Source organism: Crinia signifera, chromosome 5 (genome assembly GCF_055691185.1).
Source record: "Crinia signifera chromosome 5, ASM5569118v1, whole genome shotgun sequence".
NCBI classification, from domain to species: Eukaryota; Metazoa; Chordata; class Amphibia; order Anura; family Myobatrachidae; genus Crinia; species Crinia signifera.
The window spans coordinates 127,199,774-127,225,261 of record NC_139221.1 but is presented as its reverse complement, the minus strand read 5'-3'; the positions used below and the strand labels follow the sequence as shown (position 1 = coordinate 127,225,261).

The 25,488-nt window shown below is 44.7% G+C and overlaps 1 protein-coding gene across 2 annotated transcripts in view; it reads left to right on the top strand.

The window, feature by feature from the left end:
* The first annotated feature begins 13,194 nt into the window (after nucleotides 1–13,194).
* Nucleotides 13,195–25,488, top strand: part of RIPK1 (receptor interacting serine/threonine kinase 1) — a 45,584-nt gene continuing 33,290 nt past the window's right edge. Inside the window, exons 1-2 of one of the 2 annotated variants that reach the window (XM_083188021.1) lie at nucleotides 13,195–13,321; nucleotides 25,236–25,433. In XM_083188021.1, coding sequence (XP_083044147.1) covers nucleotides 25,282–25,433 — 152 coding nt within the window. In that variant the 5' untranslated portion in view covers nucleotides 13,195–13,321; nucleotides 25,236–25,281. Of the gene's footprint in view, nucleotides 13,322–13,426; nucleotides 13,623–25,235; nucleotides 25,434–25,488 lie in introns of those variants that run through there. The other variant, XM_083188020.1, reaches the window with a different exon arrangement.

Here is a 25,488-nt window from a genome sequence, read left to right as displayed (position 1 = left end):
TATATATATTTATGTTTTTTTTAAATAAAAAATAGGAGGCATTATACAGCACAGCAGCTGGATTACGAAAATCAGTGGGGAACAAGTCCTTTAGTCCTTAAGTGGGTGACAAGGAGAGGGTAAGGGTGACACAGTGAAGGCAAGTGTGACACAGACGGTAGGGATGACACAGAGATAATGGGTGACACAGAAAGGGTAAGGGTGACACGCAGAGGGTATGACACAGAGGGCAAGAGTGACACAGAGAGGGCAAGGGTGAAATGAAGAGGGCAAGGTTGACACGGCGATAGTGGCTGCCACGGAGAGGGAAAAGGACGACAGACTTGAGACAGAGAGGACAAGGGTGACACAGAAAGGACAGGGTTGACACAGAAAGGACAGGGTTGACACAGAGGACAAGGGTGACACAGAGAAGACAGGGGTGACGCAGAGAGGTTCAAGAAGAAAAAGAATTGCACTGTGGATGCACACCTGAAGAAAAGAATATTTCAAAAAGAGTAGAGATATTCTATTTTGGTTTTTAAAATTTTTTAACTTTATTGGTTTAATTCAAGGTAAAAAAGGGGAGATAGACCTGTCGGGATTTTTTAACATATAGAATCCGTGTGGTGATCTTCCCTTGGTACTTGTGATATTTTCAAAAAGAGATTAAAATACACATACAAACATACAACACATAGTGTACTGTGCTAATGCACAAAAAAGATAGAAATGGTGAATAAAGGGATTAAAAGAGTTCCCCTTTTGCTGGCTTACAGAAAGATGTTGTGTCTGAGTTAGGTTCTTTTCCTGAGGTATTTTATATATCACCCTTTTTCGGGGTTTTGTACCTCCTAGGTTTACTAGCCCCCTCTCACAGGGTTTTGTAAATCCTTTTCATAGAATTATGGCCTCCTAGATTCACTAACCCCCTCTCACCGGGTTTTGTGAATACTAGGAGTGATTTTTAAGGTTTTTATGTCACCTTAATCGGAGTGTTATTTCCCAGGCAGTTTTATTACTGTATTCCTGGTCTCCTTTTAAGGTGATTGACTACCATCTGATTATATATAATTTAGTATACTGTTTGTTTCCAGAGAGATTTATCTCTGATTTCAAAATGATGCAGATTTTATATCCAATAGTTGCATAGGTCACACAAAGATTCTGTTATTATACGGTAATTTTGTATGCAGGTTTATGTACAGTGCAGCTCTCTCTCACTGAGCTGTATACTGTTTATGTTTTTCTATCTGCGCTATAATGCCCTTAGGAGGGTAATTCTATGTGGATTATGGTGACTCCAATATTTAGCTGTTGTGATGCCTCTCACTCACACTGAGTAGCATTCACTAGTATTTGCAATACCGGGGTTGAATTCCCTTAATTGGAGTTGATGTGGTGGTTATATCTCAAAGGTGCTGCTCACTCTCACTGAGTTGCACCTCCCACTGTTCTGATATTGGGGTTAATTCCCTTTTTCTCAGTAGGTCACCACTATGGTGTACTTCTATCGATTTGGTCATATAGTGGTCCAATCTGCAATACCGGGGTTGAATTCCCTTAATTGGAGCTGGTGTGGTGGTTCTATCTCAAAGGTGCTGCTCACTCTCACTGAGTTGCACCTCCTATTGTTCTGATATTGGGGTTAATTCCCTTTTTCCCTCAGTAGGTTACCACTATAGTGTAATTTTATCGACTTGGTCATATAGTGGTCCAATCTGAACCAAGTATTGGGGTTAAGATTCCCTTGATTGTTTTTATCTGGTCACACAAATATCCACTTTTTTTATATAGAAATAGCACTTTTCTTTGTGCAGGTTTTTGAGTGCAATATAGCTCTCTCTCACTGAGCTTATTTGCTACTCAAATAACTGCACCCTCTGGGCTGATATGCTCTTATAGCTTATACCTGCTACCGTTTATAATATTGAGGTTTTAATTCCTCCAATTTGGAATATTTTTACAGTATGACCCTCTCTCACAGAGCCATTACTGTAATATATATGAGATATCAATATTGATCATATGATATTATTTTGAGTGTAAATACAAGTGCAGGATAGCTCCCTCTCACTGAGCTATTTGCTATTTATATTTAACATATAATCTGGGCTATTGCACCTTTTGATATTCACTTTGTGTGTAGGTGATGGTAGATGAAGTATTGGCAATATGACTCTCTCTCACTGAGTCAAAAAGTTGCCAAGATTATATTTTATTGGTAATGTAGTATAACTTTCTCTCACTGAGTCATAGCTACCAATAATGTGATTCAGTAGTTGGAATTTTATATTTCTGAGTACTCCCAGTTGATAATGGCTTATATTTGCCCTGGGTTCAGGATATACAGTTATACTGTTTCACATTAGTTTATACCAATCTATTATAAATGGTTATTTGTTGCCATCTAGTGGTGATTCTCTGCATTCATTATGCTCTCAGTATACTATAAACTGAATCTCTAACATCAGACACATTTAAATCATAAGTACATTATTGATACATTTAATATGTCATTGTAGCTAATATGTAGCCAGCAAGTAGGCTAACACGCGTTTCACAAGTCTGCTTCCTCAGAGCCTCAAGCCGATTGTCTTCTGCTAATCATACTTATTAGGATTGGTCAGCCAATTGCTTCCCTGCTTTGTGTCACATGTTATCGCCTATCCAATAGGCATACATGATTGTTTGGCGCTGTTTCCGCCCTTACTGCAGTCCCCCGTCCATGTGACCGGCGCGTGACGTCATCACGCCGGTCACATGGGGTTTTTCAGCCAATCGCGGCTTTTCTCTGCCGCAACCCGGAAGTTCGGGCTTTACTGTGTCCGCCCCGGACTCTGTATACTCAATACGCGTTAGTTTGTTTTTATATTTTGTTAGTGTACGTCTTAATTTCTCAACATCCTTATTTACAGTACTGGGTAATCGTTCCCTGTACTCTCAATGGGTGTCTTCCTGGGGCGCTGTGTTTGGGGGAAATCTTTTGGCTGATATGGGGGTTATTGTTTTATTCCTATTTGCTATGTCCGCCCCGGACTCTGTATATTTGATACACGCTAGTTCGTTTTTATATTTTATTCATGAATGTCTTTATTTGTTTGCATCCTTATTCGTAGTCTTGGTAATCGTTCCCTGTACTTTCATTAGGTGTCTTCCTGGGGCGCTGTGTTTGGGGGAAATATTGGCAGTTATAAGAGTTATTGTTTTATTCCTATTAGTGGGATTAAGGTTCCCCGGAATCTGGATGGGTAATAATATTCTCTCTTTAGGGGTTTATACCTTATAGTAGTAACCCCGGACTCTGTATTTGGAATACATTTGATTTATTTTCAATTTTTGGCCAGTCTTCTGCTATATATTAAAGATCATTTATAGAGAACTGGATTGTGGTCATATAAGATGTTAAGAGGATAATTACTCAAAAGATGGATATATAGAATATATACTAATGGAGGAATTTGCGAGTAAGATGAAATAATATAATATAATGTGGGGTATTTTCCCATCCTAGATTAAAGTGTAATAATCTTAGTGCTTCCATGATTCTTGTGTGTATTACACAGTGAGAAAGGTAATAAATAATTTTTAGTGGTTTCATTTGATTTCTACTACTACTGTATATGCCTTAATAGTTTCCGGTAGTAGATTTTAATTTGAGTGATATCTATCCAGTAATGAGGCAAGTCAGGATTAAATAAAATAAGAAGGTGAGAAAAATATGTGAGAAAAGTATGTGCACAAAAAATAAACAAATACTATATATGGGGAGAGGGGGTGTGGTGTTTTCATATGTATGTATCGTTTTACATACTATATAATATATAGCAGAAGACTGGCCAAAAATTGAAAATAAATCAAATGTATTCCAAATACAGAGTCCGGGGTTACTACTATAAGGTATAAACCCCTAAAGAGAGAATATTATTACCCATCCAGATTCCGGGGAACCTTAATCCCACTAATAGGAATAAAACAATAACTCTTATAACTGCCAATATTTCCCCCAAACACAGCGCCCCAGGAAGACACCTAATGAAAGTACAGGGAACGATTACCAAGACTACGAATAAGGATGCAAACAAATAAAGACATTCATGAATAAAATATAAAAACGAACTAGCGTGTATCAAATATACAGAGTCCGGGGCGGACATAGCAAATAGGAATAAAACAATAACCCCCATATCAGCCAAAAGATTTCCCCCAAACACAGCGCCCCAGGAAGACACCCATTGAGAGTACAGGGAACGATTACCCAGTACTGTAAATAAGGATGTTGAGAAATTAAGACGTACACTAACAAAATATAAAAACAAACTAACGCGTATTGAGTATACAGAGTCCGGGGCGGACACAGTAAAGCCCGAACTTCCGGGTTGCGGCAGAGAAAAGCCGCGATTGGCTGAAAAACCCCATGTGACCGGCGTGATGACGTCACGCGCCGGTCACATGGACGGGGGACTGCAGTAAGGGCGGAAACAGCGCCAAACAATCATGTATGCCTATTGGATAGGCGATAACATGTGACACAAAGCAGGGAAGCAATTGGCTGACCAATCCTAATAAGTATGATTAGCAGAAGACAATCGGCTTGAGGCTCTGAGGAAGCAGACTTGTGAAACGCGTGTTAGCCTACTTGCTGGCTACATATTAGCTACAATGACATATTAAATGTATCAATAATGTACTTATGATTTAAATGTGTCTGATGTTAGAGATTCAGTTTATAGTATACTGAGAGCATAATGAATGCAGAGAATCACCACTAGATGGCAACAAATAACCATTTATAATAGATTGGTATAAACTAATGTGAAACAGTATAACTGTATATCCTGAACCCAGGGCAAATATAAGCCATTATCAACTGGGAGTACTCAGAAATATAAAATTCCAACTACTGAATCACATTATTGGTAGCTATGACTCAGTGAGAGAAAGTTATACTACATTACCAATAAAATATAATCTTGGCAACTTTTTGACTCAGTGAGAGAGAGTCATATTGCCAATACTTCATCTACCATCACCTACACACAAAGTGAATATCAAAAGGTGCAATAGCCCAGATTATATGTTAAATATAAATAGCAAATAGCTCAGTGAGAGGGAGCTATCCTGCACTTGTATTTACACTCAAAATAATATCATATGATCAATATTGATATCTCATATATATTACAGTAATGGCTCTGTGAGAGAGGGTCATACTGTAAAAATATTCCAAATTGGAGGAATTAAAACCTCAATATTATAAACGGTAGCAGGTATAAGCTATAAGAGCATATCAGCCCAGAGGGTGCAGTTATTTGAGTAGCAAATAAGCTCAGTGAGAGAGAGCTATATTGCACTCAAAAACCTGCACAAAGAAAAGTGCTATTTCTATATAAAAAAAGTGGATATTTGTGTGACCAGATAAAAACAATCAAGGGAATCTTAACCCCAATACTTGGTTCAGATTGGACCACTATATGACCAAGTCGATAAAATTACACTATAGTGGTAACCTACTGAGGGAAAAAGGGAATTAACCCCAATATCAGAACAATAGGAGGTGCAACTCAGTGAGAGTGAGCAGCACCTTTGAGATAGAACCACCACACCAGCTCCAATTAAGGGAATTCAACCCCGGTATTGCAGATTGGACCACTATATGACCAAATCGATAGAAGTACACCATAGTGGTGACCTACTGAGAAAAAGGGAATTAACCCCAATATCAGAACAGTGGGAGGTGCAACTCAGTGAGAGTGAGCAGCACCTTTGAGATATAACCACCACATCAACTCCAATTAAGGGAATTCAACCCCGGTATTGCAAATACTAGTGAATGCTACTCAGTGTGAGTGAGAGGCATCACAACAGCTAAATATTGGAGTCACCATAATCCACATAGAATTACCCTCCTAAGGGCATTATAGCGCAGATAGAAAAACATAAACAGTATACAGCTCAGTGAGAGAGAGCTGCACTGTACATAAACCTGCATACAAAATTACCGTATAATAACAGAATCTTTGTGTGACCTATGCAACTATTGGATATAAAATCTGCATCATTTTGAAATCAGAGATAAATCTCTCTGGAAACAAACAGTATACTAAATTATATATAATCAGATGGTAGTCAATCACCTTAAAAGGAGACCAGGAATACAGTAATAAAACTGCCTGGGAAATAACACTCCGATTAAGGTGACATAAAAACCTTAAAAATCACTCCTAGTATTCACAAAACCCGGTGAGAGGGGGTTAGTGAATCTAGGAGGCCATAATTCTATGAAAAGGATTTACAAAACCCTGTGAGAGGGGGCTAGTAAACCTAGGAGGTACAAAACCCCGAAAAAGGGTGATATATAAAATACCTCAGGAAAAGAACCTAACTCAGACACAACATCTTTCTGTAAGCCAGCAAAAGGGGAACTCTTTTAATCCCTTTATTCACCATTTCTATCTTTTTTGTGCATTAGCACAGTACACTATGTGTTGTATGTTTGTATGTGTATTTTAATCTCTTTTTGAAAATATCACAAGTACCAAGGGAAGATCACCACACGGATTCTATATGTTAAAAAATCCCGACAGGTCTATCTCCCCTTTTTTACCTTGAATTAAACCAATAAAGTTAAAAAATTTTAAAAACCAAAATAGAATATCTCTACTCTTTTTGAAATATTCTTTTCTTCAGGTGTGCATCCACAGTGCAATTCTTTTTCTTCTTGAACCTGTACTCCAATCCTATTGCCCGGATAGCACCCGCTGCCTAATAAACAGCATTTAAAGGCCAATCCCCAAATAAAATACAGGGGACATTTCAAATAAAAAGTGTGTGCGGACTCCTAATTCCCCTTCCCCCACCCCCCCTATTGCATATGTGACGCAGAGAGGACAGGGGTGACGCAGAGAAAAGGATGAAAGGAAGAGTAAAAGGGTGACAGGGAGTGAGAAAGGGTATTCTCTATGTTCACCCCTTCTCTCTTAAGCAGCCAGCAGCCGACCTTCACTGCATGCTCCTGTAGGGAGTGTGTGTGTGTGTGTGTCTGTGTGTGCTAGGGGGGAGATAACTCAGGGGTGCAGGGGAACATACCTGGTGGTATGCAGAACACATTGATGCTCTCAGATGCTGGCCATCACTTTGCGCTAGAGCTTGCCTGCAGGACTGTTCTGTCACTGCTGTGCTCCTCTTGCCAACATGCCATGGTTGGGAGATCAAAGGCGGGTGGAACTGACACCAGATCCTCCTCCAGCAGCCTTCAGCGTGACACTTGTCTCTGTGCACTGCTGCAGGAAGTGGCCTCTACCCGGAGCAGCAGGCAGCAGGAGAGCCGCGCGGTGTGATCCGGGCGGGATATAGGACCTGGCTCAGGGCAGGTGACTGCAGGCAGTGCCACAGATGGTTGGGAGGCTATCCGATGTCCGGGGAGGGAGTAGCTGCAGCTCTCAGCCTGTCACTGTCTCCGGGTTTAGGCAGTCGCAGATCACTGTGCCTGCCATGACCCTGCGCCCCTGTGGAGATGGCTCCCCCCCACTGCCGCTAGGACTGCGAGTGCGGACCCATACTTACGCCACTGCTGGCCACGCTGTCATCTAGGCTCTGACAGACACTAGAGGTACAGCAGTACCTCTAGTGTCTGTCTCCTCTAAGGCGGCGGCCATTTTTGGAGGGGCCGTCACCATACATGGAGGCCTGTGTGCGGCAGGACCTGGAGACTGCTGCAGCAGCAGGGCTGTGCAAGATGCACACAGCCAGCCCCGGCCCAGCCACTTCATACCGGCCCGGCATGTGGCACCCTGCCCCCCAGCCCAGCCCGCCCCTGAATATAGATATCAGTTTGAAGTACAAACCCCACCCAAATCTAACTCTCTCTGCACATGTTACATCTGCCCAACCTACAGTGCACATGGTTTTGTCCATTAGAGAGAGAATTTGCTTTAGCGAGTGAACCAGAATCAGGCCTGGAGTCTTGATTAAAGGTGCCAACACCTTTTCATTTTGATGGCACCCTTAGAATATGTGGGGGCTTCATCAATTAATGCAAAATACATATCAAGCTGCTGCTGCATGAGCCAAGGTGGCCTATCTCTCCAGTTGGGTACTCTGAATAGTTATCTCCCCCTGTGGGAACGCAATGAATCTCTATTTAATAACTATGCAGAGTTCATTGCTTCTTCCAAACAGATCTTCGACACACTGGGAAGATCCGCCTCAGCTTTGGTTGATTTGTTGCACCTCAAACAAGGCTCTATTTCAGTGGCCCAATATGCGGTCCAATTCTCGGACGCCACTTCAGAATTGCTGTGAAAAAATAACCCCTTACGAGCAGCATTTCAGAATGGTCTATCAGATGAATTAGTGACCCAGGACCTTTTAAAAAAATTTGAGGATTTAATGTTGCTCTGCATTAAAAGAAACCTTAGGATGAAAGAATTAGGGGGTCGAGAAAGCCAGCAGTAATCGCTCTAAACCTGGCACCTTTTCACTGCCTCATTCAAGTCCTCCTGCACAGAGGAACCTATGCAGATAAATCATGCTCAAGGAGCTAGCCAACATATTACCATCTTCGCTGCCCACAAGAATGTTTTGTACATTAAATTGCCTCAGTGCCTTAATTCTCAACAAGATCATTGGACCCAATGTTTCACTTGTTTTAACTCTTAAACAAAATGCAGCCCAGGCTGCTTCCATAACAAAGCCAATGTTCTGTCAAGATCTGATTTTTTTTTCAGAAACCGAGTTTTCTAGACCTCTCCCAATTGTGGATTCAGTTGTTTTTCTGCTACATCAGTTAAATTAACTCCACCACCTGGGAGGTTCTTTGTCCTGCCTAAGCTATGAGAAAAAGATTACGGTACTTGTTTCCTAGCACGGCACCACCGATTTTGATTGTATCCATCGGATCGGAAAAATCGCATCGATCGCATCGCATGGCAACCAAATCGCATGCGATGCGATCGACCCGATTTTTACATTGGAATCAATGTAAAATGGTCCCTGAGACCAGATTTTACATTGATTTCAATGTAAAAAGCCCAAAAACCCCCCATTTTAATACCAAACCCCCCCCTCATGTTTGAAATGCCCCCCCCCCCATTGTTAACGCCACCCCACTATTGACGCCAACCCGAAGCGGCGTGGCGGCAGTACTTGTCCTCCAAACTTTTCATACCGCTACTATCCACGTCGGCGTGGAGTTGATCTTATAAAGTGTGGCGAGCGCAGCGAGCCACCGAGCCCGAAGCATGGCGAGCGCAGCGAGCCCCGCGAGGGGACGCGGATACCTTCACAGGTATCCGCGTCCCCTCGCGGGCTTCACAGGTATCCGCGTCCGCTTGCCACACTTTATAAAATCAACTCCACGCCAACGTGGATAGTAGGGGTATGAAAAGGTCAGAGGACGCATACTGCCGCCCCTTGCGCTTCGGGTTGGCGTCAATAGTGGGGTGGGGTTAACAATGGGGGAGGGAAGGGGGCATTAAACATACTTTTTAACCATATTCAATGTGAAATGGGCCATATTGGCCCATTTCACAGTGTCACCTATGTAAAATCGGGTTGATCGCGATGATCGCATCGCGGGCCATTATAATGGCCCGCGACCGACGCGATCAACCCGATCAACCCGATTTTCACTTTAAAAATAATTTAACATTGTTCCCTATGGGAAAATCGGGTTGATCGCGTCGGTCACAACGATAGACGCGATCAACCCGATTTTGTCTTTCACCGGCAAATTAGCTGGTGATTGACACAAAATCGGGTCCATCACGTTGATTGTATGCCTTTAGTGCCTTAAACTTAAGGCATACAATCAACGAGATGGGCGCCGTGCTATGAAACAAGTACCAAGATTACTCACCTGGGCACATGATTCTTTGTTTTCTGGACATACTGGAATATATAATAGTCTTTATTTTTCTTCAGAGGAGTTACTGGTGGCCCACAATGAAAAAAGATTTCTACAATCTCTAAGTGTACTCGGCATAAGGTTCCCCATCATCTACCTTCTCTAGGCTTACTACAGCCTTTGTCTATATCAACAAAACCCAAATCAAGGAACTGCAACAATATTTGGGTGGTAGTGGATAGATTCATGAAAAATGGCACATTTTGTACTGTTGCCTGCTCTCCCATCTGCCGCTAAGTTAGCACAGTTGTTTCTTTGGGAGATTGCTCATTTACCTGGGCTTCCCTCTGAAATTGTCTCCAACTGTGGTCCTCAGTTCATAGCTTGATTCTGGAGAGCCATATGCACCGCTATACAAGTTAAACTACAGTATCCGCTTACCGGGAAGCGGTCATCTATTAGAATGGGTTGGGATCATTTGGTCTATTGCATTATGGTCGAAAGTCATTAGGTCGAATCCATTAGGTCGACATGCTAAAAGGTCGACATGATTCTAGGTCGACATGGGAAAAGGTCGACATGATTCTAGGTCGAATCGCTACGCTCGGCACACTATTTTATTCTCCCACCACGCCCTAGTGGATGGTAGGGCATGAAATACCGCCTGTCGGCACATGTTGGCTCAAAAAACAGTGAAAAACTCCATGTCGACCTTGTGAATGTCGACATAGACAATGTCGAACTAATGACCTTGTCGAACTAATGACCTGTCGAACTAATGACCTTTCGAACTAGAATCATGTGGACCTTTTCCCATGTCGACCTAGAGTCATGTCGACCTTTTAGCATGTCGACCTAATGGATTCGACCTAATGACTGTCGACCATAATGCAGTAGACCAAATGACCGCATCCCATTAGAATGAACTTAGGTCTACAGTCATTAGGTCGACCCCACTACGTCGACTGGCAGGAAGGTCGACCTGACTTAAGGTCGACATGGGCCAAGGTCGACATGACTTAAGGTCGAATTTGCATAAAGGTCAACATGAGGAAGGTCGACTGGTCATAAGGTCGACATGGGTTTTTCACTGTTTTTTGAGCCGACATGTGCCGACAGGCGGTATTTCATGCCCTACCATCCACTAGGGCTTGGAGGAGGTTATTAAAGCTGTGGCGAGCGAAGCGAGCCACCGTGCCCGAAGCATTGCGAGCGAAGCGAGCGATGCGAGGGTCCGATTCTCATTGCCAACTGTGTCCATGTCGACTGTGTCGACATTCGGGTAAAAAATTTGTGAAAAACCCATGTCGACCTTATGACCAGTCAACCTTTCTCATGTCGACCTTTATGCAAATTCGACCTTAAGTCATGTCGACCTTGGCCCATGTCGACCTTAAGTCAGGTCGACCTTCCTGCCAGTCGACCTAGTGGGGTCGACCTAATGACTGTAGACCTAAGTGTGGTCTGACAGATGTACCGATTCCCGCTTACCACCCTCAATACTATGACCAGTCTGAGAGGGTGTCCTTTAGACCTTTCTACATCTGTACATATTATCGTCCCAGTGTAACTGATCTAACTTTCTGCCCTGGGAAGTGTCTGCATATAATTACCATTTTAATTCGGCAACAGGGGAGACTCAATTTTTCGCTATCTATGGAAAACATACGCGCATCCCTGAGTTTCAATCTTTTCCAGTGACTGGAGATCCTGCTGTTGATTCTGCCCTATCAAGTTTCGGTACTCTTTACCTAGAAGGGCGCCCATCGCGGCCATCGCGGGCATTGCATGCACTAAAAAATCGAGTGCGATGCGACCGACGCGATGCCTGCGATTTCCCATAGGGAACAATATTAAATGTCTCAATTGACCCGATTTTCCTGTTCAATGCCTCAATTGACCCGATTTTTCCATAGGAAACAATGTTAAATGGGCCACAGATGCCAAATAGGCACCCTGAAGTGTGAAATGGCCCCCACAATTGTTAACGCCACCCCACGATCAACGTGAACCCGAAGCGTGGCGAGCGCAGCGAGCCCGCTAGGGGCGGCGGTACGCGTCCTACGACCTTTTCATACCCCCACTATCCACGTCGGCGTGGAGTTGAGAATAGAAAGTGTGGCGAGCGCAGCGAGCCACCGAGCCCGAAGCGTGGCGAGCGCAGCGAGCACCGCGAGGGGACGCGGATACCTTCAAAGGTATCCGTGTCCCCTCGCGGGCTTCACAGCTGTCCGCGTCCCCTCGCAGGGCTCGCTGCGCTCGCCACGCTTCGGGCTCGGTGGCTCGCTGCGCTCGCCACACTTTCTATTCTCAACTCCACGCCGACGTGGATAGTGGGGGTATGAAAAGGTCGTAGGACGCGTACCGCCGCCCCTAGCGGGCTCGCTGCGCTCGCCACGCTTCGGGTTCACATTGATCGTGGGGTGGCGTTAACAATTGTGGGGGCCATTTCACACTTCAGGGTGCCTATTTGGCCTCTGTGGCCCATTTAACATTGTTTCCTATGGAAAAATCGGGTCAATTGAGGCATTGAACAGGAAAATCGGGTCAATTGAGACATTTAACATTGTTCCCTATGGGAAATCACGGGCATCGCGTCGGTCGCATCGCACACGATTTTTTAGTGCATGCGATGCCCGTGATTTTTTACTAACGATGCCCACGATCAAAATCGTGGGCGCCGTTCTAGGTAAAGAGTACCCAAGTTTCTCCCAGATATGGAATATGATCCACCGCTCTCTCAAAATAAGCTTTGCAAAATGATAAAACGTTTGCAGACAGAAAGTGACGGGTTGTGCCAAAATTTAGGGTCGATGACAGAGTTTGACTCTCCTCTAAAAACCTACACACTAGCCCTTTCAGAGCAATGTTGCCTAGTGTGTATGGGGCTTTAGACAAAAAGAGTTAGTATTCGTCCCATTCCGTCCGTGTCAATTAGAATCAGGGCCCATGTGTAAGGGATCTTTGGTTGGGAAAAACACCAATCACCTTAGTCAGGTGGTAATCTCACCCCAAAACTTGGATATTGCAGGCAGCCTGTGGCACCAAAGGTGGATGGAAGAATCTTTGTTGCCACTTTGTCGCCAGCAAAAAACAGAGGAGCCCTGGATACGTTTGTTGCAATTTTAAACATTTTCTTAATTTTAAAATAAGCCAATATCACTGACTCCAAAAGTCTGGCTACCTCTGATATATAACATAATGGGATAATGGTGACTTTCATGACTTTTAAAATTAATCTTTTTCTCTTGTATAGAAATCACTGTATTTTTTTATCTTTATTTCTGAAAAAAAAAAGGGCATAAATAGTGGATCACGGAAATAAAAATGGGTTTATACCGGATTCCGGGGGCAGGCTGCACACGACCCCTGTATGCACAGCGCCACATTTTTGTCACCTTCATACTGAGGTGGTTTAAAGATATCGTAAAGCCGAGAGCAGTGAGTGTACCTGGTGTGTGTGCGCAGAATCTGAGTTCAACTTTTAGCGAATAGGTGAGTGGACTGGAGTCGGGGAATCCCCAGATACTGTATAAAGTATAATAAGGGCGGCGGTGTAATGCTGGGGGAGGAATCCTTCCAACAGGAAGCTGAAGTAGTTTCTTGCTGACAGCAGCGAAGACTTCCTGATTATAATACACCATTACATGCACTGACAGCGCTGCTGCTTCCTACCGACCACCGTAACGGGCTGTGCCAGTGCCGGGGCCCGGGGGCTGCTAATGTTACCTCGGAGCAGTAGGCACGGGCTATACATCCAAACTTCTGACTGCAGAAGGAACTTCTGCTCATAAAGGTACAGTATGGTTGTAAACGCCTGATGGTACAGTATAGCCTGATATGGCCTGATAGAACAGTTTGGAAGTACTGTATATGACTGATTGTGTGAGACTATGGTCCGATGGTACAGTATCGGAGTCCATGTCCCATTTACTCATATACAGTTGTCATATCGCTTGTTTAATTGATACAAGCTTTATTTTCAGAACTGAAAGTGAAAAATCGCCCACACTGTCTGTATACAGGGCTGGGCTTATGAGAATCATTACTTAAATATGTTCTTTAAATATTTTTGCAGAAATGTCACAATGTTTCATCCAGGTCACATGATTTAACCATACACTAATGTGCATAGGCGTGCGCAGCCTGTTTTCTTAGGGGGTGCGCCATTGGAGGGGCGTGTCCATCACTACCTACTGGGCGTGTCCATCATCGCCTATTATTACACATAATGTAACACACTAATGCCCATTAGACATAATGCCACGCACAATAATGCCCATCACACATGCCACACACAGTAATGCCCATTCCACATTATGTCAAGGTTTAAAAAAATGTTAGTAGAACTAGGAACAATAGGAACTGTGCGCGTCGAAGGCACACGCCAAAAATTTACACCGTAACGCATATTACACGTCACACAGCCATTACATAGTATACCACATTCCATAATGCCCATTACACGTTGTACGTGTAATTCCCATTACACGTTACGCCTCACACGTGATGCCCATTACGCCCCACACCATGATGCCCCTTACACGTTACGCCTCAGACTGTGATGGTCATTACAGATTATGCCATGGGGGGGGGGGGGGGGGTGAAATGTTCTTTGCCAGGAGTCATATGTTCCTTACCATGGGTTTCATGCTCCCTGGGAAGGGGGTGGTTACATGCTCGTTGACAAGGGGAGTTTCATGCTCATTGCTGGGGGTGCGCACTGCACGACAGCGCTCCCGGGAATCCTCACTTCTGGCTAGCGCTGGGTGCTCTTCTTATAAGATGCCCACCGGAGCCGCAGCCTCCTTCCCTTTTGAGCCGCTGGCCGGATGCTGCACGCCGCACACTGAAGCTACTTTACTTGTCAGCGGCAGGCAGCATCCGGCCAGCGGCTCAAAAGGGAAGGAGGCTGCGGGGGGCCCGGGACACTTGTACCCCAAGTACCCAGGGGCAAATGCCCGCCTGCACACATAGTATACATATACACAGCCCTCTATGCATGCACACACACATACAGAGCTCCCCCACACATAGTATACATATGCACAGCCCTCTATGCATGCACGCGCACACACACACACACACACACACACACACACACACACACACACAGAGGACCCCCCACACACATAGTATACATATGCACAGCCCCCTTTGCGCACCCACATACACACACAGCCTGCACACATACAGATGTAGTATACATATACAGAGCCCCCCCGCACATAGTATACATATATATAGCCCCCCTACAGTATGCACACAAGATATATACTATATATACATACATACATACACACACACACACACAGTATACATATACAGATATACACAGCCCACACACACACACATATATATATATATATATATATATATATATATATATATATATATATATACACACACATAGTATACATACAGGCACAGCATGCACACACACACACACACACACACACACAGTCACACAGTCACACACGCACACACACACACACACACACAATGTACTGTAGTATACACAGAGCCCCCCCCACACACACACACACACACACAGTATACATATCCACAGCCCCCTATGCAGACATACAGTATACTTACAAAAAGCTGATAAACACACACCTTTATGACAAAAAAAGCAACCATCATTATTAGGCCAATATAATTACGTTTTGTACCATCCCCCTCCCCCTCTAAAACAAAGTCATAGCCTGCTCATACTGTATAACATACAAACCCCCCTGTTCCAGCTCACCTGCAGTACATTTATTTCAAACACATTTCAAACACCAGTCACCAGGAAGTCCTCACTCGGTCACTCGGCCAGCGCTGCTCAGTAATGCCTGAGAGGAGCTGTCTGCTCTGTACACTTCAGCTCCCCCTACAGGCAGCCAGGGTCCTCACACGTCTGTCACTGCACTGCAGCCGGCTCCCGGAAAAAAATTGTATTGATGTCGGACCTTGCAGCATCAGTGTCATTAGGAGGTGCCTGTGCACCCCCGGCACCCCCCGTGCGCACGCCTATGCTAATGTGTCATAAAGTGCCCAGCTAATTTATACTATGGCTGTGTGATGTTATGGTTCCACTGCCCAGTGCCCACACACAGTGAGATGTGTGCTAGATGCGATGTGTGCTATGCAATTTGAACTTCAGTGACATGCAATTTGAACTTTGTTCCTGATTCAGACCTGCTCGCTAGGCTTCGTATATTTGCTGGCTAGCGAGCAGGAAGACGCCGCCCCCGCAAATACCCTCACTAGCATGTGACGGATGCGTTTGCTCACTCCAGTGGCATGCGATGATGCACCTGCACCCACCCCCTCTCTCGCACCGGCTTTTGGAGCCGACCCTGCTTCCCGAAATACAGGGGGGCAAAGTGAATAGACCAGCACTGGGACCTGCATTGGGCTCTTGAGCAGCCCTGGTTCCCAAAATACGGGTGACAAAATGAGTAGGAGTCCCCTGTATTTTAAGAACCAGCACCAGGCTCCACTAGCAGGGGGTATAATGCCAGGGGACACGTTTGACGGGGTCCTGTGGCCAAAACATTACCCACCCTAACTAGTCAGCCCAGGCCCGGTAGTTCTTGAGCCCCAAAATAAAGTCATCCCGCCTCTCCAGGGCACTTCAGGCTTGGGCTGAAGCCCGGGGCTATCCCCCACACCTCTGGACGGTGGGTGCGGGGTTGATAGCTGGTTTAAAAAAAGTTATAATGTCCTTTAGAGTTGGACAGCAGGTCCCAGCAAGCCTGCCCCACATGCTGGTACTTGGGAGAACCACAAGTTCCAGAATTTGGGGCATTAAAGGCCTGCTGGTACCTTCAGCCCCCCTGCAATGGAAATATTAATATAAAAACACACTGTAAAATATTTTATTAAACTGCATCTTTATCTTCTGCGGTGTCTTCACCTTGGGGTGGCCTTTTAAGCTCTTTTTGTCAATGCCCAATCCGATACCCCCGCCACCGATGCCTGCTACCTCCACTGCCCCCCCCCCCACACACACACACACACTGCCAATGCTACCTCAGTCGTTGATGCCTTTCCTGCCCGCTACCACCAGCACCTCTGCCCGCACCTCTGCCTGCCTGCTCATCAAACTTGTAATGATGGGCAGGCTGTCAGACTGACCCTGAGCAGCAGGACAGCGGATACAGGCTGTCAGTGTGTAACAAACTGATCTGCTGTCCTATAACACCTGCCTCAGTGACAGAGGCGTGCTTTGTATATGGGCTGAAGGAATGTCCCTCTCACACAGGGCCTGGTGCACTAAGCTTCAAAAGTGATAAAATGGAGAGTGATAAACAGGCAGCCAGCTAATCAGCTCCTACCTGCCATGTTACAGACTGTGGGCGGGATGTTGTAACATCCGCAGCCCATTATCACGCCCCTTCGTCGGCCACCGCATTTTTAATAACGGCATATGCTGTAACATATGCGGTTATTAACGAAAGGGACAGCTCTTGCGATAAGAGCTGTCCCTTTGCGATGCAGTGCTGGCTGCAGGGCATGCTGGGAGGGATCCTTGACGGATCCCTCAAACAGCGCTGCAGTAAGAAGCCCATAGGCTTCTGCAGCGATGCCACTGCGGAGGGGAGGTTAGAGCATACAGAAATGTGGTAAAAACCCAGATAACGGGGTTTTTACCGCATTTCTGTGTTAGAGAATCGCCCCCAGAGTCAGTCAGGAGCTGATTGGCTGGCTATTTATCACTCTCCATTTTATAACTTTTGTAGCTTAGTGCATCTAACCCTGAGGCAGATGTGTAGGTGCTGCTTCCCTATTGATTCTCAATGGGCAATTCAGCCTCTTTTCTCCCTGCAGCTTAGCCCCGCCCCTGCTGCTGACAGTTTACAATTGTCAGCTGGAGGCACAGCTCCTACTGCCTTCCAGCCTCCCCACACTGTCCCACCTATAATAATAATAATAATAATAATAATAATAATAATAATAATAATAATAATAATAATAATAATAATAATAACAAAAAAAGATATTTATAACACAGTATAAGTGTTCTAAATATCATCATTTATTACAGGTGACTGCACGTCCTTGGCTTACACATATGCTCGCAAAATCATTCCATGGTTGCCCACCAACGTTTCCTGATGAATTTGGGGCATGGGCATGACTGCATTCGCAGGGGTACGCCCAGTGTTTCTATGGGCGTGCTCAAAAAAAAAGCAGGCCAATTCTTGCACACTATTGAGCGAATGCCCCAGTGAGTTTGAATCCCGCCGAAGGCGTTCGCTCCGGGGATTTGCACGTGCGCATATTTAACGCTTGCACATGAGCAAACCCCAACATCGGCCAGGGTAGCAAATGTGGCCTGAACCAATCGGGTCTGAATTGCCCCTTTTATACATTGTGCTTTTTGAACTACATAAGATTTGGACATATAGTACAAAGTACATATCGCATGCCATTCCCTACACAGGGTGCAACTAGACACAACTAAAAAGTTCATATCGCATGCGAGAATCGCACCGTGTGTGGGCACCTTTACACAACTACATGGGCCTGATTCAGCCTGGATTGTAACTGTTGCTGCGATAAAATAGTTGCCACTAGGGAAGCCAATCCTGGGTCATTTTCCCAATCAGGGCATTTGGGATTGAAAAAATCTCAAACCCGGGATTCTCGTGATTGAATCGTACAACTACAAATCGGCCAAATGGGGATGCGGGAACGGGCAGCCAGGTGACTCCAGATGGCCTGGTCCTACATAAGAACCATTAGGACCATCCAGTCTGCCCTTTAGCGTTACATCTTAGAGTATTAGGGGTAAATTTACTAAGATGGAAGTTCTATTTCACATGGGAAGTTGCTATGGGCAACCAATCAGAATCTACATCTTATTTATTCAGCGCCTTCTAGAAGATGATAGACAGGATCTAATTGGTTTTTCTAATTGGTTTCCCATAGCAACCATCCCATGTGAAATAGCACTCCCATCTTAGTAAATTTCCCCCTTAATGTTAGGTAACTGGATTGTGTTTGAGCATATTAGGGTATTAGGGTTGTTTTAGCCGTTTGGGTTATGGTAATACTGTTATTTTGGGATGGCATAAGGGTATTAGGGATATGATCTATGTAAGTTTTGTGTTAGTTTGTCACCCTGGACTGCTGCCGGGGTGCCCTCTTTGTCATGTAGAACTCACTCAGGGGGTTATTCTGGTTGATTCGCAAGGCTGCGAATTCGCAACATTGCGAGTCCACCAAACCCCTCCCGGCGAATGGATGACCAACCGCCCCCCCCCCCCCCTCGCATTGCGGGTTTGCCCGCACAGGCTGCAAATGGATGTTTAGCATAAACATCCATTCATATGCCTCGGGTAACCGCCCACATCTTTCGATGGTTGGCGACCATCGAAAGATGTGCAGGGTATACGCATATTAAAGTGACTTTTAAGTCACTTACATATGCGTGCACCCTGGCACGGATATGGGCAGGCAGCTGACATCCGGTGATGTCAGCTGCCAGCCCCCCACACCGGCGTCACCGCCTCATTACCATGAGAACGCCTCATTAACATGAGAACGCTGGAATGCTGGGCGTTCCCATATGGTAATGGGGCAGCCTGGCGCCCCCCGCACGGGGCGAACCGAAAGTTTACCGTGGGTGCATGCAACCTACTTCTGCACATGCACAAAAATGCGCTTGCGCAGACGCACACCATCGGTCCGAATGCACAGAGGACCGAATGGACTTGAATAACCCCCTCTCCCCCATCCATGTCTGGAAACTGGCGGCACTCCACAGACTTATAGTTCAATGTTATACTTTCAGCATAGTGATAAAAATAAAGCCATTGCCGAGGTGACATTTGAAGGCCGCAGCCATTAAACAAAACTGTTTACTTTAAATAACAGGGATAATGATGTTCACACATTCAAACCTCCCGGCGTTTGCACTCGGCACTTTCAGGGAGACGCTAAAAAAGAAAACATTTTTATATTGAGTAAGGAAATTAACTCAGGAGAGGATGTGTATACACTACAAAACGACTTAATTAAACCGGAAAGGTGGAAAATGCGGTTTTACGTTAAAAATGTAATGTATTTCATTATGGGAACCAAAATGAACAAGCTACTTATAGGCTGAATAGTCCCAATCCAGGGATTGGCCTCCCTAGTTGCCACCCAGAAAGAAAGAAAACATGGGCATTGCAGAAATTGCGATCGCGCAATGAATTCACAGAACTGTTCACAAATACCAGAAGATCTGCACAAGGCTAAAGCTGGCCATACACTAATGCGATTTATTCACTTTTTTACCCATTTCTGATGGTTCAGGCCAAAAATCGGGTAAAAAGCGGCCAAGTCGCATGTGTTTGACATCCAATGCATGGCCCCATGGGCATTGGATCGAAGATCAGACGTGCTGCATGTCCGACCTCTGATTTAAACAGTCTCCTGGCAGCGGGGAATGGGAACGCAGGCTGGAAATAGTCATCGCTAACATCAGAGACCTACCCGAAAACCGCCTTCACATGCCTGCATTTTGAAAGACCCACATAACGCCATGTTCCTCCCCTTAAACTGGTTTCCTGTCAATCAAAATGCGATTGCATTGAGGCAGAATGTGAATGAGTCACAATTCGCATGCGCAGTAGTTAGATAATTATCAGGTTTGCGTTTTCTCAATTTTGCAATCCATGCTGCATCAGGCCCCATATCATTTAGACCAGTGGTTCTCAACCTCTGTCCTCAGAGACCCCGCAACAGTGCACGTTTTGCAGGTCTCCTCACAGAATCACAGGTGAGCTAATTAGCTCCACCTGTGATCTGTTTAAAATGTGCCAGTGAGTAATTAGTGCACCTGTGTGGTGACCTGGAAAACGTACACAGTTGGGGGTCCCTGAGGACCGAGGTTGAGAACCACTGATTTAGACTCACTCTTCAGTTTTTATATCCAACAGGGCATTGGGCATATTTATCAATTAGCAGGTTTTACACCCAATAATTATAATTCCTTACCATATCTTGCAGTTATAAAATATTGGGTCCAATTATCAACGATTGCATTTTCATTGTGATTTGTGGTACAATATTACTGCCAATGATCACATTGCAGAATGCAATCACCCATGTGAATGCGATTACACGAGTGTTTTTGTGCACATAAATGCAAATATACGGTAGCTTAATAATTGGGCCTCTGTATGTTTTAAAATACACATGCAGGTAGAAACTCCTATAGTTGCTCTTCCTGTGATGTGTTAGCAGTGATCGCCTACAGCAGGCATGTCCAAACTATGGCCCTCCAGCTGTTTTGGTATTAGAGAATGCTAAAACTATGGCAGTGCATGCTGGGATGGGCCATAGTTTGGACATGCCTGGTCTACAGCATTTTTTCTAGCATATACTATGTATGCATCTTCTCTACTGTCATATTTATAATGTATGCATACTATATTGCATATTATGTATGCATCTTCTCTACTGTCATATTTATAATGAGTGATCCGCTGCATTTCTTGCATACTTATTCCTAAAAAGTCCCTCACCAAATGTAGCAACGCTGTAGAAATCAGAGAGAAAAAAGTGCGGCTGCCATTTTTTCAGTGTTTTGCACATGTGCCGTGGTAAAATGGCTGCCGCACCATTTTCCAGCAGATCTGCACAAATGCATTACAGTCTGAGACCTTTAGCACACAGACTCTACAGCGCTCAGGCCTCTTGCTCTCTTTAAACATCAATGGTAATGAACTGCTCATTTATACCCCTTTCACACTGCACTTGTTAAACGGTATATTGCCGTTTTTTTTCCATTTTAAAACGCTTAAGGCTGTAGTGGGAAAGCACCAGAGTTCATTTACCGGTTAAAGATAACCGGTATTTCAAAACGTTTAAAAAGCAGAGTCCTACACGTTTCAGAGCCGTTTTTTAAGCAGTGAGAATGGCTCTGAAACGGTATTTAGTGAAATCAGCAGACTACAGACCTGTGATAGGCTGTCCCCTGCATTCTGCCTTGAAACGTGTTCCGGGGATTAAACGGGTTGGCTGATGTGAATAGTATTTAAATGGTATTTAAAATGGTAATCTGCAATGTGAAGGCTCAGACCCGTTTTAAATACCATTTCAAAATACCGTTTTTTAAAACGTTTAGGCAGTGTGAAAGCGGTATAAGGGTCAATCTCCAGAATGCTTTCAATTCTGGAAATTGGAAAATCTGGCCGCATTCTATCCATATGGGGAGTTAGGCTGACAGTGGGAATAAAGGGATTGCAGCATGTATCATAGATATCTACTGCCGTCACTTCTACATACATTCAGGGGATTCTTAATATTTGAAGTTAACCCCCAAAACAGGTGTTTTTGTCGATAAAGCAGCAAACATACAATTATAAATGGGCCACTAACTGACCAGAACTATTAAGTTGCTAATGCGGTAAACCTATGATTAGTGGATTTTTGCTTGCCTCCTTGGGCAGTAGCGCACGCAGAGGGGGTTTTTGAGTACCCATCTGAAAGCTGAGGGTCCCCTCTTTCCATGGGTACAAGAATTGTAAAAATCCGCCCATGGGAACCGGAGATATCTGACTTCAAAGCCGTGGTCCCCATCTAAGCCTGTTAATTGTTATTCCCAGTCAGATATTTCAGGTTCTGTCTGACTTAGAGTTTTTCTGAGGTTATATTCCAAAAGCTGGGACTCTTCCCCTTTGAGGAACACTAGAAGCTTGTCTCTACTGTTCCCAGAACCAGAGATATCAGCCTTCAAGTAGCTGGTTACTGCTCCAGCTCCACACACCTGGTATGTAGTATAATATACTTGTGGGCAGATTGCTCTGCCTCCTGAACTCTGATCCCCTAGTCCCCAATACCATTTGGTAGGTGAGATTCTCTAGTTTTTAATTCCATTCAAATCTAAGAACTTCCCGGGAACTGAATTTCCGGGAACTGGAAATATCTGGTGTCAAGCAAGCTGTCCTCCCACCAGAAAATTATGAATAATGAGCCCACTCCACTATACACCCCTCCTATGCATATTAAACATCCTCTACCACCCTGGAAGTTATGTATCAGGACCCCTTCATTCAGACCAATGCCCCCTTCTCCCACTCCATCTCCCACCACCTGTGCAGTAAAGGGGTAATTAGTGGAAATTACTGTTCCAGGCCCTACATGCAGAGCGGTTGATATAATACCCCCTACCACCCACAGGACATCAAAGCTTCCCCCACCCCTACCGCTGGAGGATCGGTAGGGGCCCCAATACATTGCTATGCCCAGGGGTCTTACACTGCTGTTGACGCCCCTGTATGTATGTATGTGTATATATATAATTTTTTATTATTATTATTATTATTATTATTATTATTATACATTTGGTCTATCTATAATACTTTAACTGACCCGGCATATACTGGGTCACCTAAGTGTCCATCTCCGTGCATTGCTCCGCCCCTCTGGAAACCCCCTTCTGAAAATCCTGCGTTTGCCACTGTTGGGGTGCAAGAATAATCCACGTTAACTAGTTTCTCTGTCTAGTCATAGTGTTACTACATGTGGTATCACAGTTGTCGAGGCTTTGGCATACGTCGGAGCGGGCACATGGGAATGCCAGTGTTTCCTAGACGTGTCCAAAAAAAAACGGTGGGTGTGTCCAGAAAAAAACGATGGGCGTACCAATGCGAATGCAGGTGAGGCGAAACCTGCACGGGCGAGCACCTGCTGTCACATGACGTCAGCGCCTGCCCCGTTCTCAGACATTTCCGTATATACTGACTTTGATTTGCGAATGGGGGAAAAAATTATTCGATGGTGAGCGACCATCAAATAATTTTTCCCTGTAAACTTGCATGCAAATGGATGTGTCAGCATACACATCCATTCGCATGCTTCCGAGGTAATTTGCGGGGTGTACGTTCATTCGTCCGGCGGGCAACGTTAGCACGCTCACTAAACAGCAAAAGATTGCAGCTTAGCAAACCAAGCTGAATCAGGCCCTTTGTGTGCTGAAGCTCTGTCCTGCAGGAGACCATGGGAAAGTATAGTTACATCCCCATCCTGCAAAACTCCACAGAGAAACCAGTGGTAGCGGTCACTCCTGGACCAATTCTATAAGGAAAGTGTTCTCATGATACTTTTACCTATATTATACAATGAGCAAATTGGTTCCATTAGGGAAGCTAAATTTTCTGTGTGGAAAGCCTGTAAACCTGGTATACATTATCGGCCAATCTTATCTGAGATGCTACAAGGGATTTTTTTATCAAAAGTTGATGCTGTTGCGAGGTATAGAAAAAGTTATTAAGTAATCCGGCAAATATTGGGCCTGATTCAGCATGGATCGCATATGATAAGCTGCAATCTGTAGCAATGCAAATGCAGGAGAAGGTATATACCACCTCTTGTCTTCATTTGCAATCTCTTCCAACTGCGATGCGATCAGTGTTCCAGAGGAACTTGACCTAGCCACTGGCAGAAAGTGGGGGCTCGTCCTGTCCCTCCCCCTGAACTCAACAGTCTGTCAATCAGGCAACAACCAGGTAAGACAACCACTAAAAATGTGTGTTAGGCTATAAGATGGAGGGTTAGGCTGTGGAGGGGGGAGGTGTAGACTTAGACACTAACGGAGGGTTAGGGCAATAAGCTTTGAGGGGGTTATGGGGCCTACATACGTAGCAATTTCAGGCCATTTTCTGAGCAATTTCACTTAATTTAAGTACATTGCTCAGTAAATGCCCCTACATAGCTGTGTGCAGGGGCATAGCGATGCGTGACCCCGCTCGTCCCTATTGCCGGGAGATGCAGAACCAGCCTGCTGGATAAATCTAGTAAATCGTTTAGAAGAGACTGCACATCGTCCTTTTTTTGTAGCGGGTGATGAGCCATTATTTCAATTTCCATCCTTTTTTTTATTCCCTGAAATCGCCCATGCTTTATCGCTCAGCACAATCGCTGGTGCACATCGCTCGCACACAACGCTGGCACATCTAGAGTCCGGGAATCTCACGGGGAATCACCCTGCTACATTGGCTATCACTGGCGCACATCGCTACATGTGTAGGGCCTATTAGAGTTAGGCTGCAGGTATTGAGGGTTAGGTTTGGGGGGGGGGGTGTACGCACCCAACATGGTGGTGGCGGCATTGGGCGGCGGGACGGGGTACTCCCCTTTGCCTTTCATGGGCGTTCCCATAAAAACACTGGGTTGTCCCATGGAAAATACTGGGAGACATGGGAGCCGGGGTGGGCAGCTGATGTCAGCTGCCTGCCCAGTTCCTGCCGAATGTGCACACATATACATACATATATATATATGTGAATTCGCAAGGGTGCAAATTCATATTCAGAGAGAGTCAACCAGAATAACCCCATAGACCTTTTAGCTATCAAATACTAAAACCAAAACAAACTTTAATAATATTTATATTTAACAAATAACCTATGATTTAATTTAGGTTTTTCTCCAATATTGTTGTATCGAATCACACCACTGCTGCAGCCATGTCTCTTCACAACATCAAAATGAGCTCCAGTGATCTAGTGGAAAAGGCTGAGATTGACTCAGGTGGATTCGGGAAGGTGTTCTTGTGTTTTCATAAAACCCTTGGACTAGTTGTACAGAAAACTGTTTTTACGGGATCAAAGCATGAGTCGTAAGTAGTCTTCTACCAATCCTTGTTGCCTCTATTAAAAAAATGAAAGTAGTTG